We start from the raw sequence: 17,296 nt of genomic DNA on the forward strand, positions 1-17,296 counted from the left end.
AAAAGAGATCAATTTCCCCCATACAAATGCCTTGCTATCAGTGCGCTCAGCTGCATTGGAATATAATTCCCGTACAAGCGGCACCACAGCTGGTGCAGGGTCCTCGCAGAATTTCGTCCACCCACGGCCATGAATAGGATGGACAATCTCGGGGTAGGCCAAATTTGCCTCAAAGCCACGTTCAGGGATGGGTGAACGACTCACCTTGGCTTCGAAGTATCTATTACGAGCGGCCTCACTAACAAAGTGGCCCACAAACTCTTGATAAACACGATCAGAGGCTCGCTCAGCGGCCCGAGAAGAAGATTCACCGTTTTGTCGTGCGGGTTTAGGACCCATGAAGAGTAGTAAGATGAGAGTAGTAGTGGTAGGGCAATTTGTCAAACACCTTGTGGGCGAAAGAATAATCCGGCACTCCTTGAAGAATATAAGATCAACAATGATGAACTAGTGTAGGAGATGCCAACGGAGAAGTGAAACCCGACGAAAAACAACCCACGACAAGAAAATAATTCGAACGGGGCCCGGCGACTGAGCAAAGTTCCGACGATAGAGATGTCGGAGAAGGTAACCGGAGAATATTGTTCCGATGATATAGAGCGGTGCTTCCGAGAAATCCCTGTGAGAGAAATTGAATCAAGAAGTAAATTAGAGAAAATATGGAGGCACGAATTTAGGGGTGTAGGGATGAAGAACGAGATAGAAGGGAAGGAAATAAGAAAAGATAGAAAAGACAGAAAGAAATCTGCGATATTTAAAGCAAAAAGAGCTCTCGCTCGATCCGCAATATCTTGCGGATCGAGCGAGACCAAAATGCATACCCTACTATCCCAATCAAAAACACGCTCGCTCGATCCGTAAACTCCTGCGGATCGAGCGAGACACAAAAAATAAAATTTTTGGATTTTTCAAAATTTCAAAAACAACAAAACAAGAAGCAACAAAAACATAAAATTAAGACTAAATAAAGCAGAAGAAATAAAAAAACGAGCAGAAGTAAAAAGGCAAGAAACACTGGGTTTCCTCCCAATCAGCGCTAAATTTGCAGTTAGTCTATAGCTCGACTGCATGCCGTGATTTCAATCAATTTGTGGCGGATCATCAAGTTGAAGATCATGTGCATCCTCTTCTTCATTTGCTTTGGCCCCTTCAAAATAATGTTTCAAATGTTGGCCATTCACCTTGAATGTTTTTGCCGTCTCTAAGCTTTTTATTTCCACTGCACCATGAGAAAAGACATCAGTGATAACAAACGGGCCAATCCATCTAGAACGCAACTTACCTGGGAATAATCGAAGTCGTGAGTGATACAGCAAAACTTTTTGACCGACTTCAAACACCCGTCTAGATATCATCTTATCATGGAAGGCCTTTGTCTTTTCCTTATAAATCTTTGAGCTCGCATATGCATCATTGCGTATCTCTTCTAGTTCCTGCAACTACAGCTTCATGTGCGCTCCACTCTCATCCATCCGCATGTTGAAATTTTTAATAGCCCAGTAGGCTCGATGCTCCAATTCGACAAGCAGATGGCATGGTTTCCCAAAAATCAACCGATATGGGGACATCCCAATCGGTGTCTTGAATGCGGTTCTGTATGCCCACAGTGCATCATCCAAACGCAAACTCCAGTCTTTCCTAGTAGGATTCACTGTCTTCTCCAAAACGGATTTGATTTCTCGATTTGAGACCTCTGCTTGGCCATTCGATTGCGGGTGATATGCAATGGAGAGTTTGTGCGTCACATGATATCTCTTCAATAAACTAGCCACAGTCCGGTTGCAGAAGTGCATTCCTCTATCACTAATGAGGGCTCTTGGGATTCCAAATTGAGAGAAAATATTATGCTGAATGAACTCTGCAACTACTTTGGAATCGTCAGTACAGGTGGCCTTGGCTTCCACCCATTTCGAGACATAATACACAGCAAGTAATATATAGTTAAAATCATATGAGCTAGGAAAAGGCCCCATGAAGTCGATGCCCCATACATCAAAGATTTCACATATTAAAATGGGTTGCTGAGGCATCTCCTTACGCTGGGATATATTACCTGTCTTTTGGCATTGAGCGCAGGACTTACAAAACATGTAAGCGTCTCGAAATATGGATGGCCAGAAAAATCCACATTCTAATACCTTCCTAGCTGTTCTCTGTGCTCCAAAATGGCCACCACAAGCATATGAGTGACAAAATGTGAGAATTGGGATTACCTCGCTAGCAGATACATATCGTCGTATGTCTTGATCAGCGCAGTGCTTCCACAAGTATGGATCATCCCACACATAATATTTAGCGTCACTTCGGACCTTATCTTTTTGTGCCTTAGAGAATTCAGACGGAAATCCATTAGTAACTAAATAATTCACAATATTTGCGTACCATGGTAATTCCGTGCTGGTTGAAAATAGCTGCTCATCGGGAAATTCTTCTCGCAACTTCAGCTCTTCGTCAACATGAACTAGCTGACTCAAGTGGTCAGCCACTCGATTTTCAGTCCCCCTCTTGTCCTTAATCTCCACATCAAATTCGCTCAGCAGTAGTATCCATCTTATCAGTCTTGGTTTTGCCTCCTTCTTTGCCATCAGAAAACGAAGAGCTGCATGATCAGAATAGACAATAACTTTAGCACCAAGTAAATATGAACGAAATTTTTCTAAAGCAAACACTACTGCTAAAAGCTCCTTTTCAGTAGTGGAGTAGTTTCGTCGGGCATCGTTCAGAATTCGCGAAGCGTAGTAGATAGCGTGCGATGCCTTCCCAACTTTTTGTCCCAATACCGCTCCTACGGCATAATCACTGGCATCACACATGATTTCAAATGGCTTGGTCCAATCCAGTGGTTGGATGATTGGTGCTGAATTCAATGAGTCCTTGAGTTTATCAAAAGCAATTTTGCATGGCTCATTGAATTCAAACGACACATCCTTCTGCAGAAGTTTGCACATAGGGGATGCAATCTTGGCAAAATCCTGAATATACCTCCTGTAAAAACCTGCATGGCCAAGAAAAGAGCGCACCTCCCGCACACTTATGGGGTAAGGTAGAGACTGAATAATATCAATTTTTGCTTTATCTACCTCTATCCCCTTAGATGAGACAACATGACCCAATACTATACCTTGTCCAACCATAAAATGACATTTTTTCAGAATTAAGAACCAGGTTGGTCTCGACACACCTCTTAAAAACTAGAGCAAGATTAGCTAGACAGTCTTCAAACGAGTTACCATAGACAGTAAAATCATCCATAAAGACTTCTAATATATGCTCTACAAAGTCAGAAAATATACTAATCATACACCGTTGGAAAGTAGCCGGTGCATTGCATAGACCAAAGGGCATGCGTCGATATGCAAAAGTTCCGAATGGGCATGTGAATGTCATTTTCTCTTGATCTTCCGGTGCAATCGCAATCTGAAAATAACCAGAATAACCATAAAAAAAACAATAGTAAGGATGACATGCTAACCTCTCAATCATTTGATCAATAAAGGGGAGAGGGAAGTGGTCCTTTTGGGTTCCTGCATTAAGCTTCCTATAATCAATACAAACCCTCCACCCATTTTGAATGCGGGTGGGAACCAATTCGTCGTCCTTATTTTTCACCACTGTAATTCCAGTTTTCTTGGGTACCACCTGTACCGGACTGACCCACTGACAGTCAGAAATTGGGTAGATGACCCCAACTTCAAGTAGCTTCAGAATTTCAGCTTTTACCACCTCCATCATAGGTGGATTCAGCTTCCTCTGTGGTTGCCGTGAGGGACTTGCACCATCTTTCATCAGAATTCGGTGCATGCATGTGGAAGGGCTAATTCCCTTGATATTTGCTATGGTCCACCAAATAGCAGTTTTATTTTCTTTTAGAACCTTGACCAGTTGTTCCTCTTGCTCGGCTTCCAAGCTGCTGGAGATGATAACAGGTAGCGTTTCTCCTTCTCCAAGGAAAACATACTTAAGGTGGGCTGGAAGCATTTTTAGCTCAACCACTGGTGCCTGCAAAACAGCTGGAAGGCGCCGAGTGTTAGAGATCGGTAAAGACAAATAAGATACATCACCTGACTGTGGTAGCTCAGGAGCACTGTTCAGAATATCCTCAATCTCATCCACTTCTCGGCTGCATCTAATTCCTTCTTCTGTCTTCATAGTGGGTGCTGTAATAGCCACATCTAGCTCATCTTTTCCTGCATGCTCAAAAATATCTTGGGCCAAGAAATCCACAATGTCAACAGGAAACACACAATCATCACTATCAGGAAATTTCATAGCATCATAGATATTAAATTTCACAACCTCGCCATCAAATTCCATAGTGAGTGTGCCACTGTGAACATCAATTTTAGTAATGGATGTTTTCAAAAACGGTCTGCCTAACAAAATAGGACTATTATGATCACCGTTTTTCATGTCTAGCACATAAAAGTCTGCAGGAAAAACTAACTCATTCACTTGCACTAGCACATCTTCAACCACGCCCCTAGGATATGCATTAGACCTATCAGCTAATTGTATGACAATTCTAGTCTTATTCAGTGGGCCAAGTTTCAAGGATGCATAAATAGAGTATGGCATGACATTGATTGATGCTCCTAGATCTAACATGGCCTTTTCAAGTCTAATATTTCCTATAGTGCATGGGATGGAGAACATACCTGGATCCTTGCATTTGGCGGGTAATTTTCTTTGGATCACTGCAGATACATTCTCACCTAACTCCACTTTCTGACAACCCTTCAAAGTTTGTTTCGTCTTTGCGGTGCATAACTCTTTCAAAAACTTTGCGTATCGAGGTACCTGCTTGATGGCATCTTGCAATGGAATGTTAACTTCACATCTACGAAAAGTTTTATATAGCTCCTTAATTCCCTCACCTTTCCTAGAGTCCTTAAGAGCTAAGGGGAAAGGGGCAACAGGCTTATATTCAGATAGAGGAGGAAACTTACCTTTTGACGAATCATCCTTGGATGATTTTTCTTCACTCACCTTTTTCTCTTCTTCTTCCTTAAGCTTCTCTTGGGGCTCAACCTCAACTTCTTTCTCTTTCACCTTCAATTCTTTCCCAGTTCTTAGAGTTATTGCGTTTGCGTTCTCTCTTGGGTTCACCACAGTTTGGGAAGGCAAACTGCCGGAATTTTGTGATTCCAGCTTGTTGATTGCGGTAGCGAGCTGTCCCATTTGAGTAGTTAAGTTTTGGATACTTGTCCGGGTGTCCTGTTGGAAAGCCAAAGTGTTAGTTGCAAGATCCTTAACTATCTTTTCAAGAAACTCACCTGGTGCAGGAATCTGAGGGGCTGTTGTTGTGGTTGAAATGGTGGCCTAAAAGCTTGATTCTGAGGTGGAGCCTGATGTCCAGGTTGAATTGCTTGTTGATTCCCGTATCTAAAATTAGGATGATCCTTCCAACCAGGATTGTACGTGTTGGAATACGGATCATACTTCCGTGGTGGTGGTCCAGGAAATCCGCCAGTAGCGTTTACCTGTTCAACTGAGTCCTCTTGAAGTGTAGGACACATATCAGTGGTGTGTCCTATTGCAGCGCAGATGCCACATGCCTTTGCAGTCTGTCCATTCCCTACAGCCATCTGACGCACAATAGTGGTTAATTCAATTAATTGTTGTTCAAGGGAAGAGACATTTACCTCATTGTTTCTCCTCGGTGCATGATCAGTTCTGTTGGTGCCAAATTGCTGAGAATTGGCAGCCATATTCTCTATTAAGTTCCTTTCTTGCACCGGAGTTTTATCCACAAAAACTCCTCCACTAGCAGCATCTAGCATACTCCTGTCATGAGGTAGCAAACCTTCATAGCAATATTGAATTAAGAGGTTTTCACTTATCTGATGTTTGCGGGCAACTAGCGCATAGCTTTTTGAACCGCTTCCAATATTCGTGAAGTGATTCCCCGTCATCTGTTTGATTCCATAGATCTCTTTCCTGATGTTTGCTGCTCTCGATGCTGGAAAATATTTTTCAAGAAAAATTCTTTTCATGTCAGTCCAGGTTGTAATCGATCCAGAGGGCAAGTAGTATAGCCAATCCTTAGCAGCAGTCTTCAAAGATAAAGGAAAGGCTCGAAGCTGGATCTGCTCCTATGTTACTCCATGTGGCTTCATGCTAATGCACACTACATGGAACTCCATCAGATGCTTATGAGGATCTTCACCTGCAAGACCATGGAAAGAAGGCAACAAGTGAATTAATCCAGATTTTAATTCGAATGTAGCATTATTTTCTAATGGGGGAAAAGTAATGCATAAGGGTTGTTGATTCAAATCTGGAGTGCCCAATTGTCTGAGGCTCAGGTTCGCATTATCAGCCATCTCTTCTTCTTTAGGAAAAGCAGCTCGAGCAGCGGCTTCTTGTTGTTGCCTACGAAGTTCTCTCCTTCTATGCAAGGTTCTTTCAATTTCCGGATCGTAGAGAAAGTCTTCCTCAGTAAAATCACCTGAAAGCATGAACTAGCAAGAACTAGTGACAAAGAAAAGACAAGAGAGTGAGCTTAATGCAAATAAAAACAAAAAGAAAAAGAACACAATAAATTAACACCGTTCCCCGGCAACGGCGCCAAAATTTGGTCGCGCTTATCGTGTACGCCCAAATTACCCAACTCAATCAGATAATCAATAAAAATGTAGTAGTGTGAGTAGGGATCGTTCCCACAAGGAAGGGTAAATTTAAAAGTGTTCTAAATAAATAAAATAGGTGGGTTTTCAAGTTTGGATTAACTACTAAGAAATTTAAGCAACTAAAATTCACTAGCATGCAAAATTAAATAAAGATTGAAGAAATTCAATAGGAGACGAGACTTGGTTTCGGTCAACTACACCCTTGATTTCATTCGTTCGATCATCGATTATCTAAAAATCTTTAATCACGTTGAATATTCATCATTGGAAATTAAATTCCTGTTTTACCTTAATCTTAGTTAACTAGACACAAGCGCTCTAAGATAACCTTTATCAATGAATCAACCCAATACAAGCGATTAGATTTAAACTCACGATAGCATGCAAACTAGTAAAACTGATAAATCTAGAAAACTCATACACAAGCGGATGAATTTAGCCTAGTCAATTATTATCCCTACAATTCCTAATCTCACAAGCGGACGACTATTAATTGTAGTTGCTTCGTAAATCAGATAATTCGAACAATTACGGATTCAAACTCCAATTTAGCATTAGATTATATATAAGAATTATCAGGTGATCAATCTAATAATCAAACATACAATCATGAAATAAATCAGAATAATACTTGATACTCAACAATAATCAAACTCTGTAAAACAAAAATCTCACGAGTAAATTAATCAAGGGCTTCGTCTTCCTTAACCAAGTATTAAAAACTAGCCAACACAATTCATAATAAAATTCATAAAAATTCAAAGAAAAGAAGAAAACATAGGAATTAATCTTCAAGAACCAACCCTAGCCTCCAATCCTCCAAAAAAACGTCTGATAAAAGTTAATAAAAACAGAATAAAAGTCTAATAAAGGCTAGGAACTAAATTAACAAAGTTGCCAAAAATAAAAAAAATTTTCCGAAACACGGCTCTTGCTCGATCTGCAACATTCTGCGGATCGAGCGAGAGAAATATGCAGATGCTACTGTCTTGCGGAAAATGGGTCTCGCTCGATCGGTAAACTTCTGCGGATCGAGCGAGACCAACTTCATCATCCTACTGTCTTCATAATGTATGCGCTCGCTCGATCCGCATACTTCTGCAGATCGAGCGAGAGATGCCAAGAATCCCATCATGCAAACACTGAAAATGCAAAATGAACAAAATGCTAAAATAAAACATATAAATGCATGCTAAACGACACTAAAATGATACTAACAAATGCAACAAAAACACAACTATCAATACGCCGGAAGCCCTTTAACACTTTTGTTCGTGGTTTTAGGTCAGCAACAGCTCATCACTTATTGAAGGATTTTTGTTAGCGCGGCTAATTAGCTCATCCAAGGAGATCACTTTATTTCGATATATCATATATATATATATTCACAACTCGAGTTTCTAAACTTGTCCGGCTAATCTCATATTGTCTTCGTTTGCCCATTTTCTCCACCGTGGCTCTCTCTATAGATCATCATTGATAGCTTCGACATTGCACATTAGGCCTCTCAAAAAAAAAAAAACATTGCACGTGAGGCTTAATTCCACGTCAATAATTTTAATTTTAGAGCAACTATTTTAATATAAAATGAATATATATATATATATGTATATATATATATATATAAGAAATTAACTTTATTGGATGAAAATTGGAATTATATTTTTTGTATATATGAAAGTATATAAGTCTATAATAACAATTTTAAAATAAATTAGATCAAATTAATCTATTCGTTTTACCTCTACCACTATATTTTCAGGTCAAATCTTATGCTACTTTCGCTACACGACGAAATCAATCAATTTTGTTATTTTTCATTTTAGGTTAATATTATGATTATCATTTTTTTTCGATTGTTTCATTACTTTTTTTTTTTTTTTTGGAAAAAGAAATTTCTTGAACAACACTTTTTCCTTCCGTTTTCCTCCCGCATTCATCGATATGTATTTACAAAGAAGATTGGCTCGGGAAAAAACTTATATAGGGAAAAGTCGATGCCACCTTGAGGGTAGTGGCGTGTCAGTTTGTGATTGACTATATTTGTGGGCCAATCTTCTTAAAATATATAATAAAAATTTTTAAAATAAATAAAAATTTTGTTTGCAGACACAAATATAGCCAATCACAAACTGACATGCCACCTTGAGGGCATCGACATTTCCCTTATAGACATATATGTAGCCAATCTTCTTAAAATGTATAATAAAATTTTTTAAAATAATAAAAATTTTGTTCGCAGATATTTTGGATGATATTAATATAAAATATTGATAAATAATAAGATTTTTATATCAGATACATTTATTTCATATCGTGGGTGATTTTATATTTATTGACGTGAGGAGGGGGTGGAGCCGTTGGGTTATCAATCAATTCAAACTTTCTTAAAAGCAAACCATCTTTCTCATGGTGGACCCTAATACTTTTTGAAAATGCAACTCATCCTCCCCCAAAAAATAAAAAAATCTCTAAAATAAAAAATAAAAAATAAAAAATAAATCACATTATGAAATATTCGCAGCCCAAAATCAATAAATCTCACTTGGCTCACCAAACGTGAGTGTGTGTGTCGGTTTTGTAATTTTTTGTTTTACAAAAATATGGTTTGAAACCATTATCCAACAATATTTGAAACTTAGACATGACAAAATGTGACAAAACTTGGTTATAGTTTTTAATAAGTGTTGACTGTGACCTTATAATCTGTATCAAAACTAAGGTCGTCACGCAATATTCAATTTCTTGCAAGCAGAGACGGACTCAAAGGAGGACAGTGGGTGTGACTGTCCTCCTCAACTCCTCACAGGCCACGACCTGTTTCTCTTACCCGATTTCATTAAAAATATTTAATTTTGGCACTCTTGCCCCCTATAATTTAGTCAAAAACCTCATTGATCCCACTAATTCTTACATACGAGTTTTTTTTTTTTTTATTCAATTTTTTTTTTTTTTTAAAACGACCGCCTACTTGATCCAAATACACAATTGTTCAATAAATATTCTTTTAACATTTAATTTATTTTAATAGTGTTTTGAAAAATAACAATATTAAAATTTCACCACGCCTTATAAAATTTTCTGACTTTGTTCCCACTTGCAAGGAGAGTAAAGTTTGGAAAAAGAAATTTTTGAGTTGCAATAATTGCTCAATCCTATATCTTCACAATATGAAGTATGCAAAATGCCAAAAAAAATTTAATCTTTCAAAAGATATAACATTCAGTTATTTTATTGGAATTGTTTTTTTAGGTTAATATTATTGAAAAAATATGGAGTTTATTGAAATTTATTCAAAATGTGTAATTATTATTTGTTTAAAATGGAATCACACATCGAAGCAAAATGATAGATGATTAAATTTAATACTTGTTTTTTCCTAAAAGTAAAAATAAAAAAAAAATCTCTTATGTTGCGATTAGATTTGGGGGTCTAGACTTGAGGACGTATTAGAAAAGAATTTTTGAAGTAACTCCATATTGGAGTGCATTTGTCAAATTCATCCCAATGACTCAGAAAATCGGTTGAGATTTGAAATCTATTGTCAAATGAATTTTTCTTAACAAATCAACGGATTTGAAATTCCTAACTTTAAACAATTCCTCTAAACATAACTTTAAAACACGTTAAGGTAGTGTTTGAGAGAACTTTTAAGAAGCATTTCTCAGTTTTTTTTCACCTAAAAATAGTTGATCGGGACAAACCTTATTTGCCTATCATAGTCTTTATCCCCTCCCCTAAACAAATGCATGTATATGTCTTAGAATGTTTTTTTTCCCTTCAGTATATGATTTTAAAAGTATAACATTAATTAATTATTTAAATATATATATATATATGAGTTCTTTTATGGTGCCCAACACTATATGCCCACTTCATTCCCACCATGTATAATAGATGAGTTGATCGATACAATAGATGAGTTGACTTGTACATGGTGGACATGAAGTGGACATATAGTATTGGACACCATAAAAAAACTATATATATATATATAAAGGAGAATGAGTGTTTTTTTATTAAAAAAAATTAATTCAATAAAAACCCGCCCGATTATTAAACTTAACGTACTTATCAACACAAACTTCAGCTATATTAAGTGCCAATTGGTCGAGTTTTGTGTTTGGTTTGCGCCCAAACTTCACTTTAAGTAAAAAAGCAATGAAAGCAGCCATAAGCAACAAGTACAACCACATCCATGTGATGTGCTTTTATACTTTACTCATGAATAAAGAACACATCGTGTTAATTGTTACATACACAATTCAATCATATATAATTCTTAATTCTTAAAAAAACTAAAAAAAAAATTAATTATTTCGAAATTACTTTATGCATTCACAATAAATATGATCACTCATAAAAACAATCGTTTGGCACATCACATGTACTACTTATCAGCAATTCAGCATGTTTTATCACGTTTTTTCTTACTTAATAATGATGATTTTTTTATTATATATTTATTCTTATTTCCTACAATAATTTTTTTTTTTACTATCACATGCTCTACTTAACTTTATCTGGAAGTCACTCTTAGATAAATCCTTTTTTTCCTAACTGATTTATACATGGTTTTTCAGGTGAATTTTTGGAGGTATTGAATCATCAAAAGTTGAGACATGGAGAAATCGACTTTGTAAAGCATCAAAATATTTTATCATTAACTGATTAACAAGTACAATAATACAAAAAATGTGTGTGTGTGTGTTTTTTTTTTTGAATGTAAATGATGATATTTGATTCATTTAAAAAAATGATGAAATTTATTTTTTGATTTTAAAAATATAATGAGATCACCATTTATTTGATGATCTAGTCGATGTTACCTCACCCGGATAGTGTTTGAGTGGGGATTTAACGGACCCAGTTTCTTGCATATCAATTGATTTGATCTACTTATGTGACCGAGTCCGTTAAATTGCCCTTAGGGATAGCAACCCCAAAGATAGCATCGACCCTTCCCTATTTGATCGCATATAATAATATTGAGAAGAATTTTTTGTTAAAATGAAGAAGAGATGGCAAGAAATCAATTAACCCATTATCCAAAAAAAAAAAAAGGAAATGAAATGAAAAGAATCCCTACTAAAAAATAAATGACCGTTAAAACCCTTCATTTAATAATATTAAATAATCACTTTGATTTAACCGTGTGAAAAAAACAATGATTCAAGCAATTCAAAATGAAAGAAAGAAAGAAAGAGGGACATATTATTTTGAATTCTGAAGTTTTGTGTGACAGCTTTGCTCCTACCCCAGTGTGTCTCCTCACGCAAACCCCTTTTCTTTCCTTTTTCTCTGTTTTTTAGCTGAATTATTGAGTCCCAACAATTCTTAACAATGGCTGGCTATGTTGGGGTGTTGGTTTCAGATCCATGGCTTCAGAATCAGTTCACGCAGGTGGAGCTACGCAGCTTGAAGTCTTCTGTAAGTTCTGTTCTGGGTTCTTTTTTGTTGCCTCTCTTGATGTTGAATGAATTCTTTAGGATGCGGTTGTGATGAATGCGGTTCTTGCAGTTCATGGGGATGAGAAGGGAGAGCGGGGGTGGTCTGAAGCTGGGGGAGTTGCCGGAGAAGATGTCCAGGCTCAAACACGTGGGCGAGAATCTGACGGTGGAAGAGAGAACTGTGCTTCTCCAAGATTCGTATGAGAATTTGGAGACTGAAGTTGATTTTGAACTCTTTCTCAGGGTAAGCCCATCGAGCAATTCAATTCGAATTTTGATTGCAAAAATTTTTTAACTTTAAGTCTCTTCAATATTAAGATCTATCGAGACGATGTAACAAAGCTGAAAGATCTAAAGCCATTGATCAAGATTATGTATTGTTGGTTTCTTTCTTTCATTTTTCATTTCTTAGCAGTTAAACGTAGCTCAAAGATATGATTTCGATGGTAAAATGTGCTCCGATCATATATTATCAGGACTATTCATTCGCTTTGTTGGGAATAGGAAGGAGTTGTTCACTTCATTATTTGCTATTGGTTCCAATTTTCTCAATTCGATCTCCATAACAAGTCTGTTACATTAGTCACTGTCCTGATGTTTTAACATATGCAAGGCATAAAGAAGATTTGGCAATTGAGCTTTTAGGCATTATGTCTGGACACTGTCAACTCAGCCTGTGGATTTATATTGAATTTTCATGATAATTCAAAATTGGTTCAACAATTTGATTCTTTAATTTTACAGTTTCTCTGTTTCTTCTATTATATGTGTAGTTTGTATGAAAAATTTGTTAATATGTTGTGACAGGTTTATCTCAAACTCCAAGCTCTAGCAACCGAAAGAAGGGGAAGTGGTGCAAAGAATTCATCTGCATTCTTGAAATCTCCTACTTCCACATTGCTACATACAATAAGCGAATCTGAAAAAGCATCATACGTTGCACATATCAATAACTATCTTGCCGCAGATGAATTCTTGCAGAAATACCTTCCTATTGATGCAAGCACCAATGATCTCTTTGAGATTGCCAAAGACGGAGTTCTTATTTGGTGATGATCTATTATTGCAAGTCATGCATGTGTGCTCTTTATTTTGTGAATGTCGTTTGGATTTTAAGAAATGTGTCCTTCGAATGCAGTAAGCTAATTAATGTTGCTGTACCTGGAACAATCGATGAGCGTGCTGTAAATACAAAGAGAATTCTCAATCCATGGGAGAGGAATGAGAATCATACCCTATGCCTCAACTCTGCCAAGGCAATTGGATGCACAGTAGTCAATATAGGAACTCAGGATTTTATTGAAGGGAGGGTATGTGTGCTCATTCCATTTTCTCAATTAAGCTAGACTTTTCTTTCACATTCATTGCCAAAGGGGTTCCACACAAATTATGATATTTTAGTTTATCTTTTTCTTGAGTCATTTTAATGATAGTTCTTCTTAGTTCTTGTCCAGTCAATAATTTTTATGCTCAAACTCCATTCAACAGTAGTTGTTTGTATTTAAGTGTTTATTGATGAAAATTAACATACACCACTCTCAGCACTCGTCAAGCTTTTTTCTGGTAGGTTTGAATTTACTGTTTTTAAATACTTGAATTTTGAAATATTTTCATTTTTCTTTCATTCTCTCTCTTTTGGTCTAGGAGAACCTAACAAATGAATATGAAGCTGTGTGCTTACCGGATGGAGCTTGGTTTTGCAAGCTTAAAAATGTTTTCTAATCATCTTGCCAATCTACTCTTAATGTTATCTGAAATTGTCCTTCTGTTCCTATTATTAACTTACTGTAATCGGAACTCCCACTCTGTCACTATCTCTTAATATGCTTAAAAGGTTCTATTGGTTGCTTGGCGAATTTTGTTGTCTTTTTTTATTTGTTTGAAAATCACCTCTCCGTGTGTTGATTTAGTTTCTTTAGTTAACATTTGATTATCGTGCTGTTTCTAGTAGATATAATTATGATTTTCATAATTGACTTCAATCTAATTTTTTTGCACCGCTAATTTTCAGAGACATCTTGTTCTTGGAGTCATATCTCAAATTATCAAGGTAAAAATCAACATTTATATATACCTATAGTTTAAGATCACAGATGCCAGTAAGTTAAATCTTTTTACATTGCACCTTTTCCACATGCTCTTATAGATACAACTGCTGGCAGACCTCAATTTGAAGAAAACACCACAGTTGGTTGAATTGGTTGATGATAGTAAGGTAACTGATACCAGAGTGGAATCTTTTTTCTTGCCCTAAGAATATCGTGGCCGCTGTAGCTTATCCACTTTATTATTTTAACTATCAGGATGTGGAAGAGTTGATGAGCCTTCCACCTGAGAAGATCTTGTTAAGATGGATGAATTTTCAATTGAAAAAGGCAGGATACGCAAAAACTGTTACAAACTTCTCATCTGATGTAAAGGTAAATGGAAATGAGTTGAGATTGGATTTGTTCTGTCTTCTGTTGCACGTGCTCTATAATGCTCATTATAATCATGTTCACAGTTCACATGGTATTTGGTTGTTTTGATTGGTAGTGTTTCTCCATTTGGTTGTGGTTTTTGCTTTCTCTTCAATACCATTTCCTAGATGGGATGCTATTAACATTTGACTGGTGAAATTCCTGGACGAGCAGGATGCTGAGGCCTATGCTCATCTCTTGAATGTTCTAGCCCCAGAACACAACAATCCGTCTACTCTGACATTAAAAATTCATCTTGAGAGAGCAAAGTTAGTTCTTGAACATGCTGATAGAATGGGTTGCAAGAGATACTTAACGGCAAAAGACATAGTTGAAGGTTCTCCAAACCTTAATCTTGCTTTTGTAGCCCATATCTTCCAGCACAGGTGAGAGTACCTTCTAAATTATGGTACGTCTTGATTTTGACATTTTATGCATTATTGGTGATCAAATCAGCAACTGAATAAGGCCTCTTTTGCTACAACTGCAAAAATATGATAGCAGTTTCTAGAAACTTTGTATGAAACATTTTTATTTCTTTTGTTTTGACAATATTTAGTGATACGGAGACTTCATATACAGGAATGGACTCTCGACCCAAACAAAACAGATATCTTTTCTTGAAACTTTACCGGATGACACACAGATCTCCAGAGAAGAGAGGGCATTCCGGTTTTGGATGAATAGTCTCGGAAATTCCTCGTACATTGACAATGTCTTCGAAGATCTCAGAAACGGGTTAGTATCTCTTGAGAAGATTTACCACTTTAGTGGTTCCTCCAAGAGTGAAGTTATTCAGAAATCTGGACATTTTTGCTTTGTTCGCAGATGGCTTCTGCTCGAGACACTTGACAAAGTGTCCCCAGGGATTGTTAATTGGAAAATAGCTTCTAAGCCACCGATTAAGATGCCATTCAGAAAAGTAGAAAACTGCAACCAAGTTGTGAAGATAGGGAAACATTTGAAGTTTTCCTTGGTCAATATAGCTGGAAATGACATTGTTCAAGGGAATAAGAAACTAATATTGGGTAACTTTCTAATGCCATATATTTGAGAAGAAAAACTCAGTGCTATTTGGTAACATCTACTCTTTTCGTGGATTTTCAGCCTTTCTATGGCAGTTGATGAGGTATAACATGCTTCAGCTCTTGAAAAACTTGAGGTTCCATTCCCATGGTAAGGAAATTACTGATGCGGACATTTTAGAGTGGGCTAATGGAAAGGTAAAAAATTCAGGGAGTCAAAGTCACATGATCAGTTTCAAGGTATAATTCATGGACCATTTTCATTCCATGGATGTGTATATAACTGAAAACACGAATATCCCTCATTCTCTCTAGTCACTGAAAGAGCCGGATCAATCACACGTCTTGTTTAAGCACAAAAATTGCAGGAGGACCAAGAGGTTATAACTGATGTAAAGATATAATTCAGATTTTTAATCATGTTTTGATAGTTGTGTCACATAGGTTAACTAGTGCAAATGTGCAATAGTTATTCTATGACAATCGCTTTCACAATAATTGCTCCAACTTTCTAGATATCTTTTATTTATAAGATCGAACTTCTACTACTTTATCAAAAACTACAACTGAAAGTAATTTTAAAACCCCTCATAACACTAGAGTACTACATTCAATTGCTTAGTGGTAAATTATTGCTTTCATATTTATTGGTCTATTATTCCACTCCATCCGTCTTATTCATTTGCCTCAATCCATTTTATTATTATTGTAGAAACATGACTTCTAATGAAAAGTTATGTAATTTCACGATTTAGGATAAGAGCTTGTCTGATGGAATATTTTTCCTCGAGCTACTCAGCGCCGTGCACCCAAGATCTGTCAACTGGAGTCTAGTTACAAAGGGATCAAATGGTATGTATCTTTCTTTGTGATTTAGTTGCATCCATATCATTTTTCTACATGCCTTTTTCTCATGGATTCATCAATTTGAAGCTCATTTTATTGTCCTAAAACTTTGGATGATGTAGAGGATGAGAAGAAGATGAATGCAACATACATCATAAGTATTGCCAGGAAACTGGGGTGCTCCATATTTTTGCTTCCGGAAGACATAATCGAGGTAATCTAAACAATAAACTTAAACGATAACAATCCTCCTAAACTAACAGGAGATGAACTCATTCTTAGGACAGTCAAAAAAGGGGAAAGCTACCAACAAATGCTTCATATTTCTCTTTCGTTTGCTGCAGGTAAACCAGAAGATGATCCTTACATTGACTGCAAGCATCATGTATTGGACATTGAAACAACCGATGGAAGATCGACCGTTTGGATCTTCAGACAGTGAAACTGGAAGCTTTGTAGATACGAGCTCGAGCTCAAACTCCACCATGGATGATACTGCATCTGAATCATCATTGGATGACAGCAGTAACTAAGAAAGGAGGCTTGAAATTCAAAGAATTTGAGCATGAGTATTTTTTTTTTTATTGTATTGTATTTGATCCTTGATTGGTTTATAGAGTGATTTTGAGTGTAGAATTGAGCATTTGAATGCAGTTTTGCTGAAACAAACAAACCAGAAAAAAAACACATTTGTATAGTCATAAAACCATGTATTTGGATTGATGTAAAGATGGCCATTTTGTACACCCTTCCATTCATTAGTTCCAGTCGGGGAGAAGTTAATTAAGTCTCGAACATGAGACTTTGTCCTAAGTGGTACTGTAGACTTCATTTTTTTACTACAACAAATATTTAGGATTTTATAAAATTGAAACTCAATATTATTT

The 17,296-nt window shown here is 36.6% G+C and overlaps 1 protein-coding gene across 1 annotated transcript; it reads left to right on the plus strand.

The window, feature by feature from the left end:
• Nucleotides 1–11,822: 11,822 nt before the first annotated feature.
• On the plus strand, nt 11,823–17,082 carry LOC140873571 (fimbrin-2-like). Its single transcript, XM_073276740.1, has 14 exons — nt 11,823–12,059; nt 12,150–12,323; nt 12,887–13,128; nt 13,218–13,389; nt 14,091–14,129; nt 14,226–14,294; nt 14,383–14,499; nt 14,713–14,924; nt 15,121–15,276; nt 15,367–15,566; nt 15,646–15,803; nt 16,319–16,415; nt 16,532–16,623; nt 16,754–17,082. The coding sequence occupies exons 1-14, from the start codon at nt 11,973–11,975 to the stop codon at nt 16,940–16,942; spliced, it is 2,004 nt and encodes a 667-aa protein (XP_073132841.1). The 5' UTR covers nt 11,823–11,972; the 3' UTR covers nt 16,943–17,082.
• The last annotated feature ends 214 nt before the right edge of the window (nt 17,083–17,296 follow it).

This window comes from Henckelia pumila, unplaced genomic scaffold (genome assembly GCF_033568475.1).
Source record: "Henckelia pumila isolate YLH828 unplaced genomic scaffold, ASM3356847v2 CTG_663:::fragment_2:::debris, whole genome shotgun sequence".
NCBI classification, from domain to species: domain Eukaryota; kingdom Viridiplantae; phylum Streptophyta; class Magnoliopsida; order Lamiales; family Gesneriaceae; genus Henckelia; species Henckelia pumila.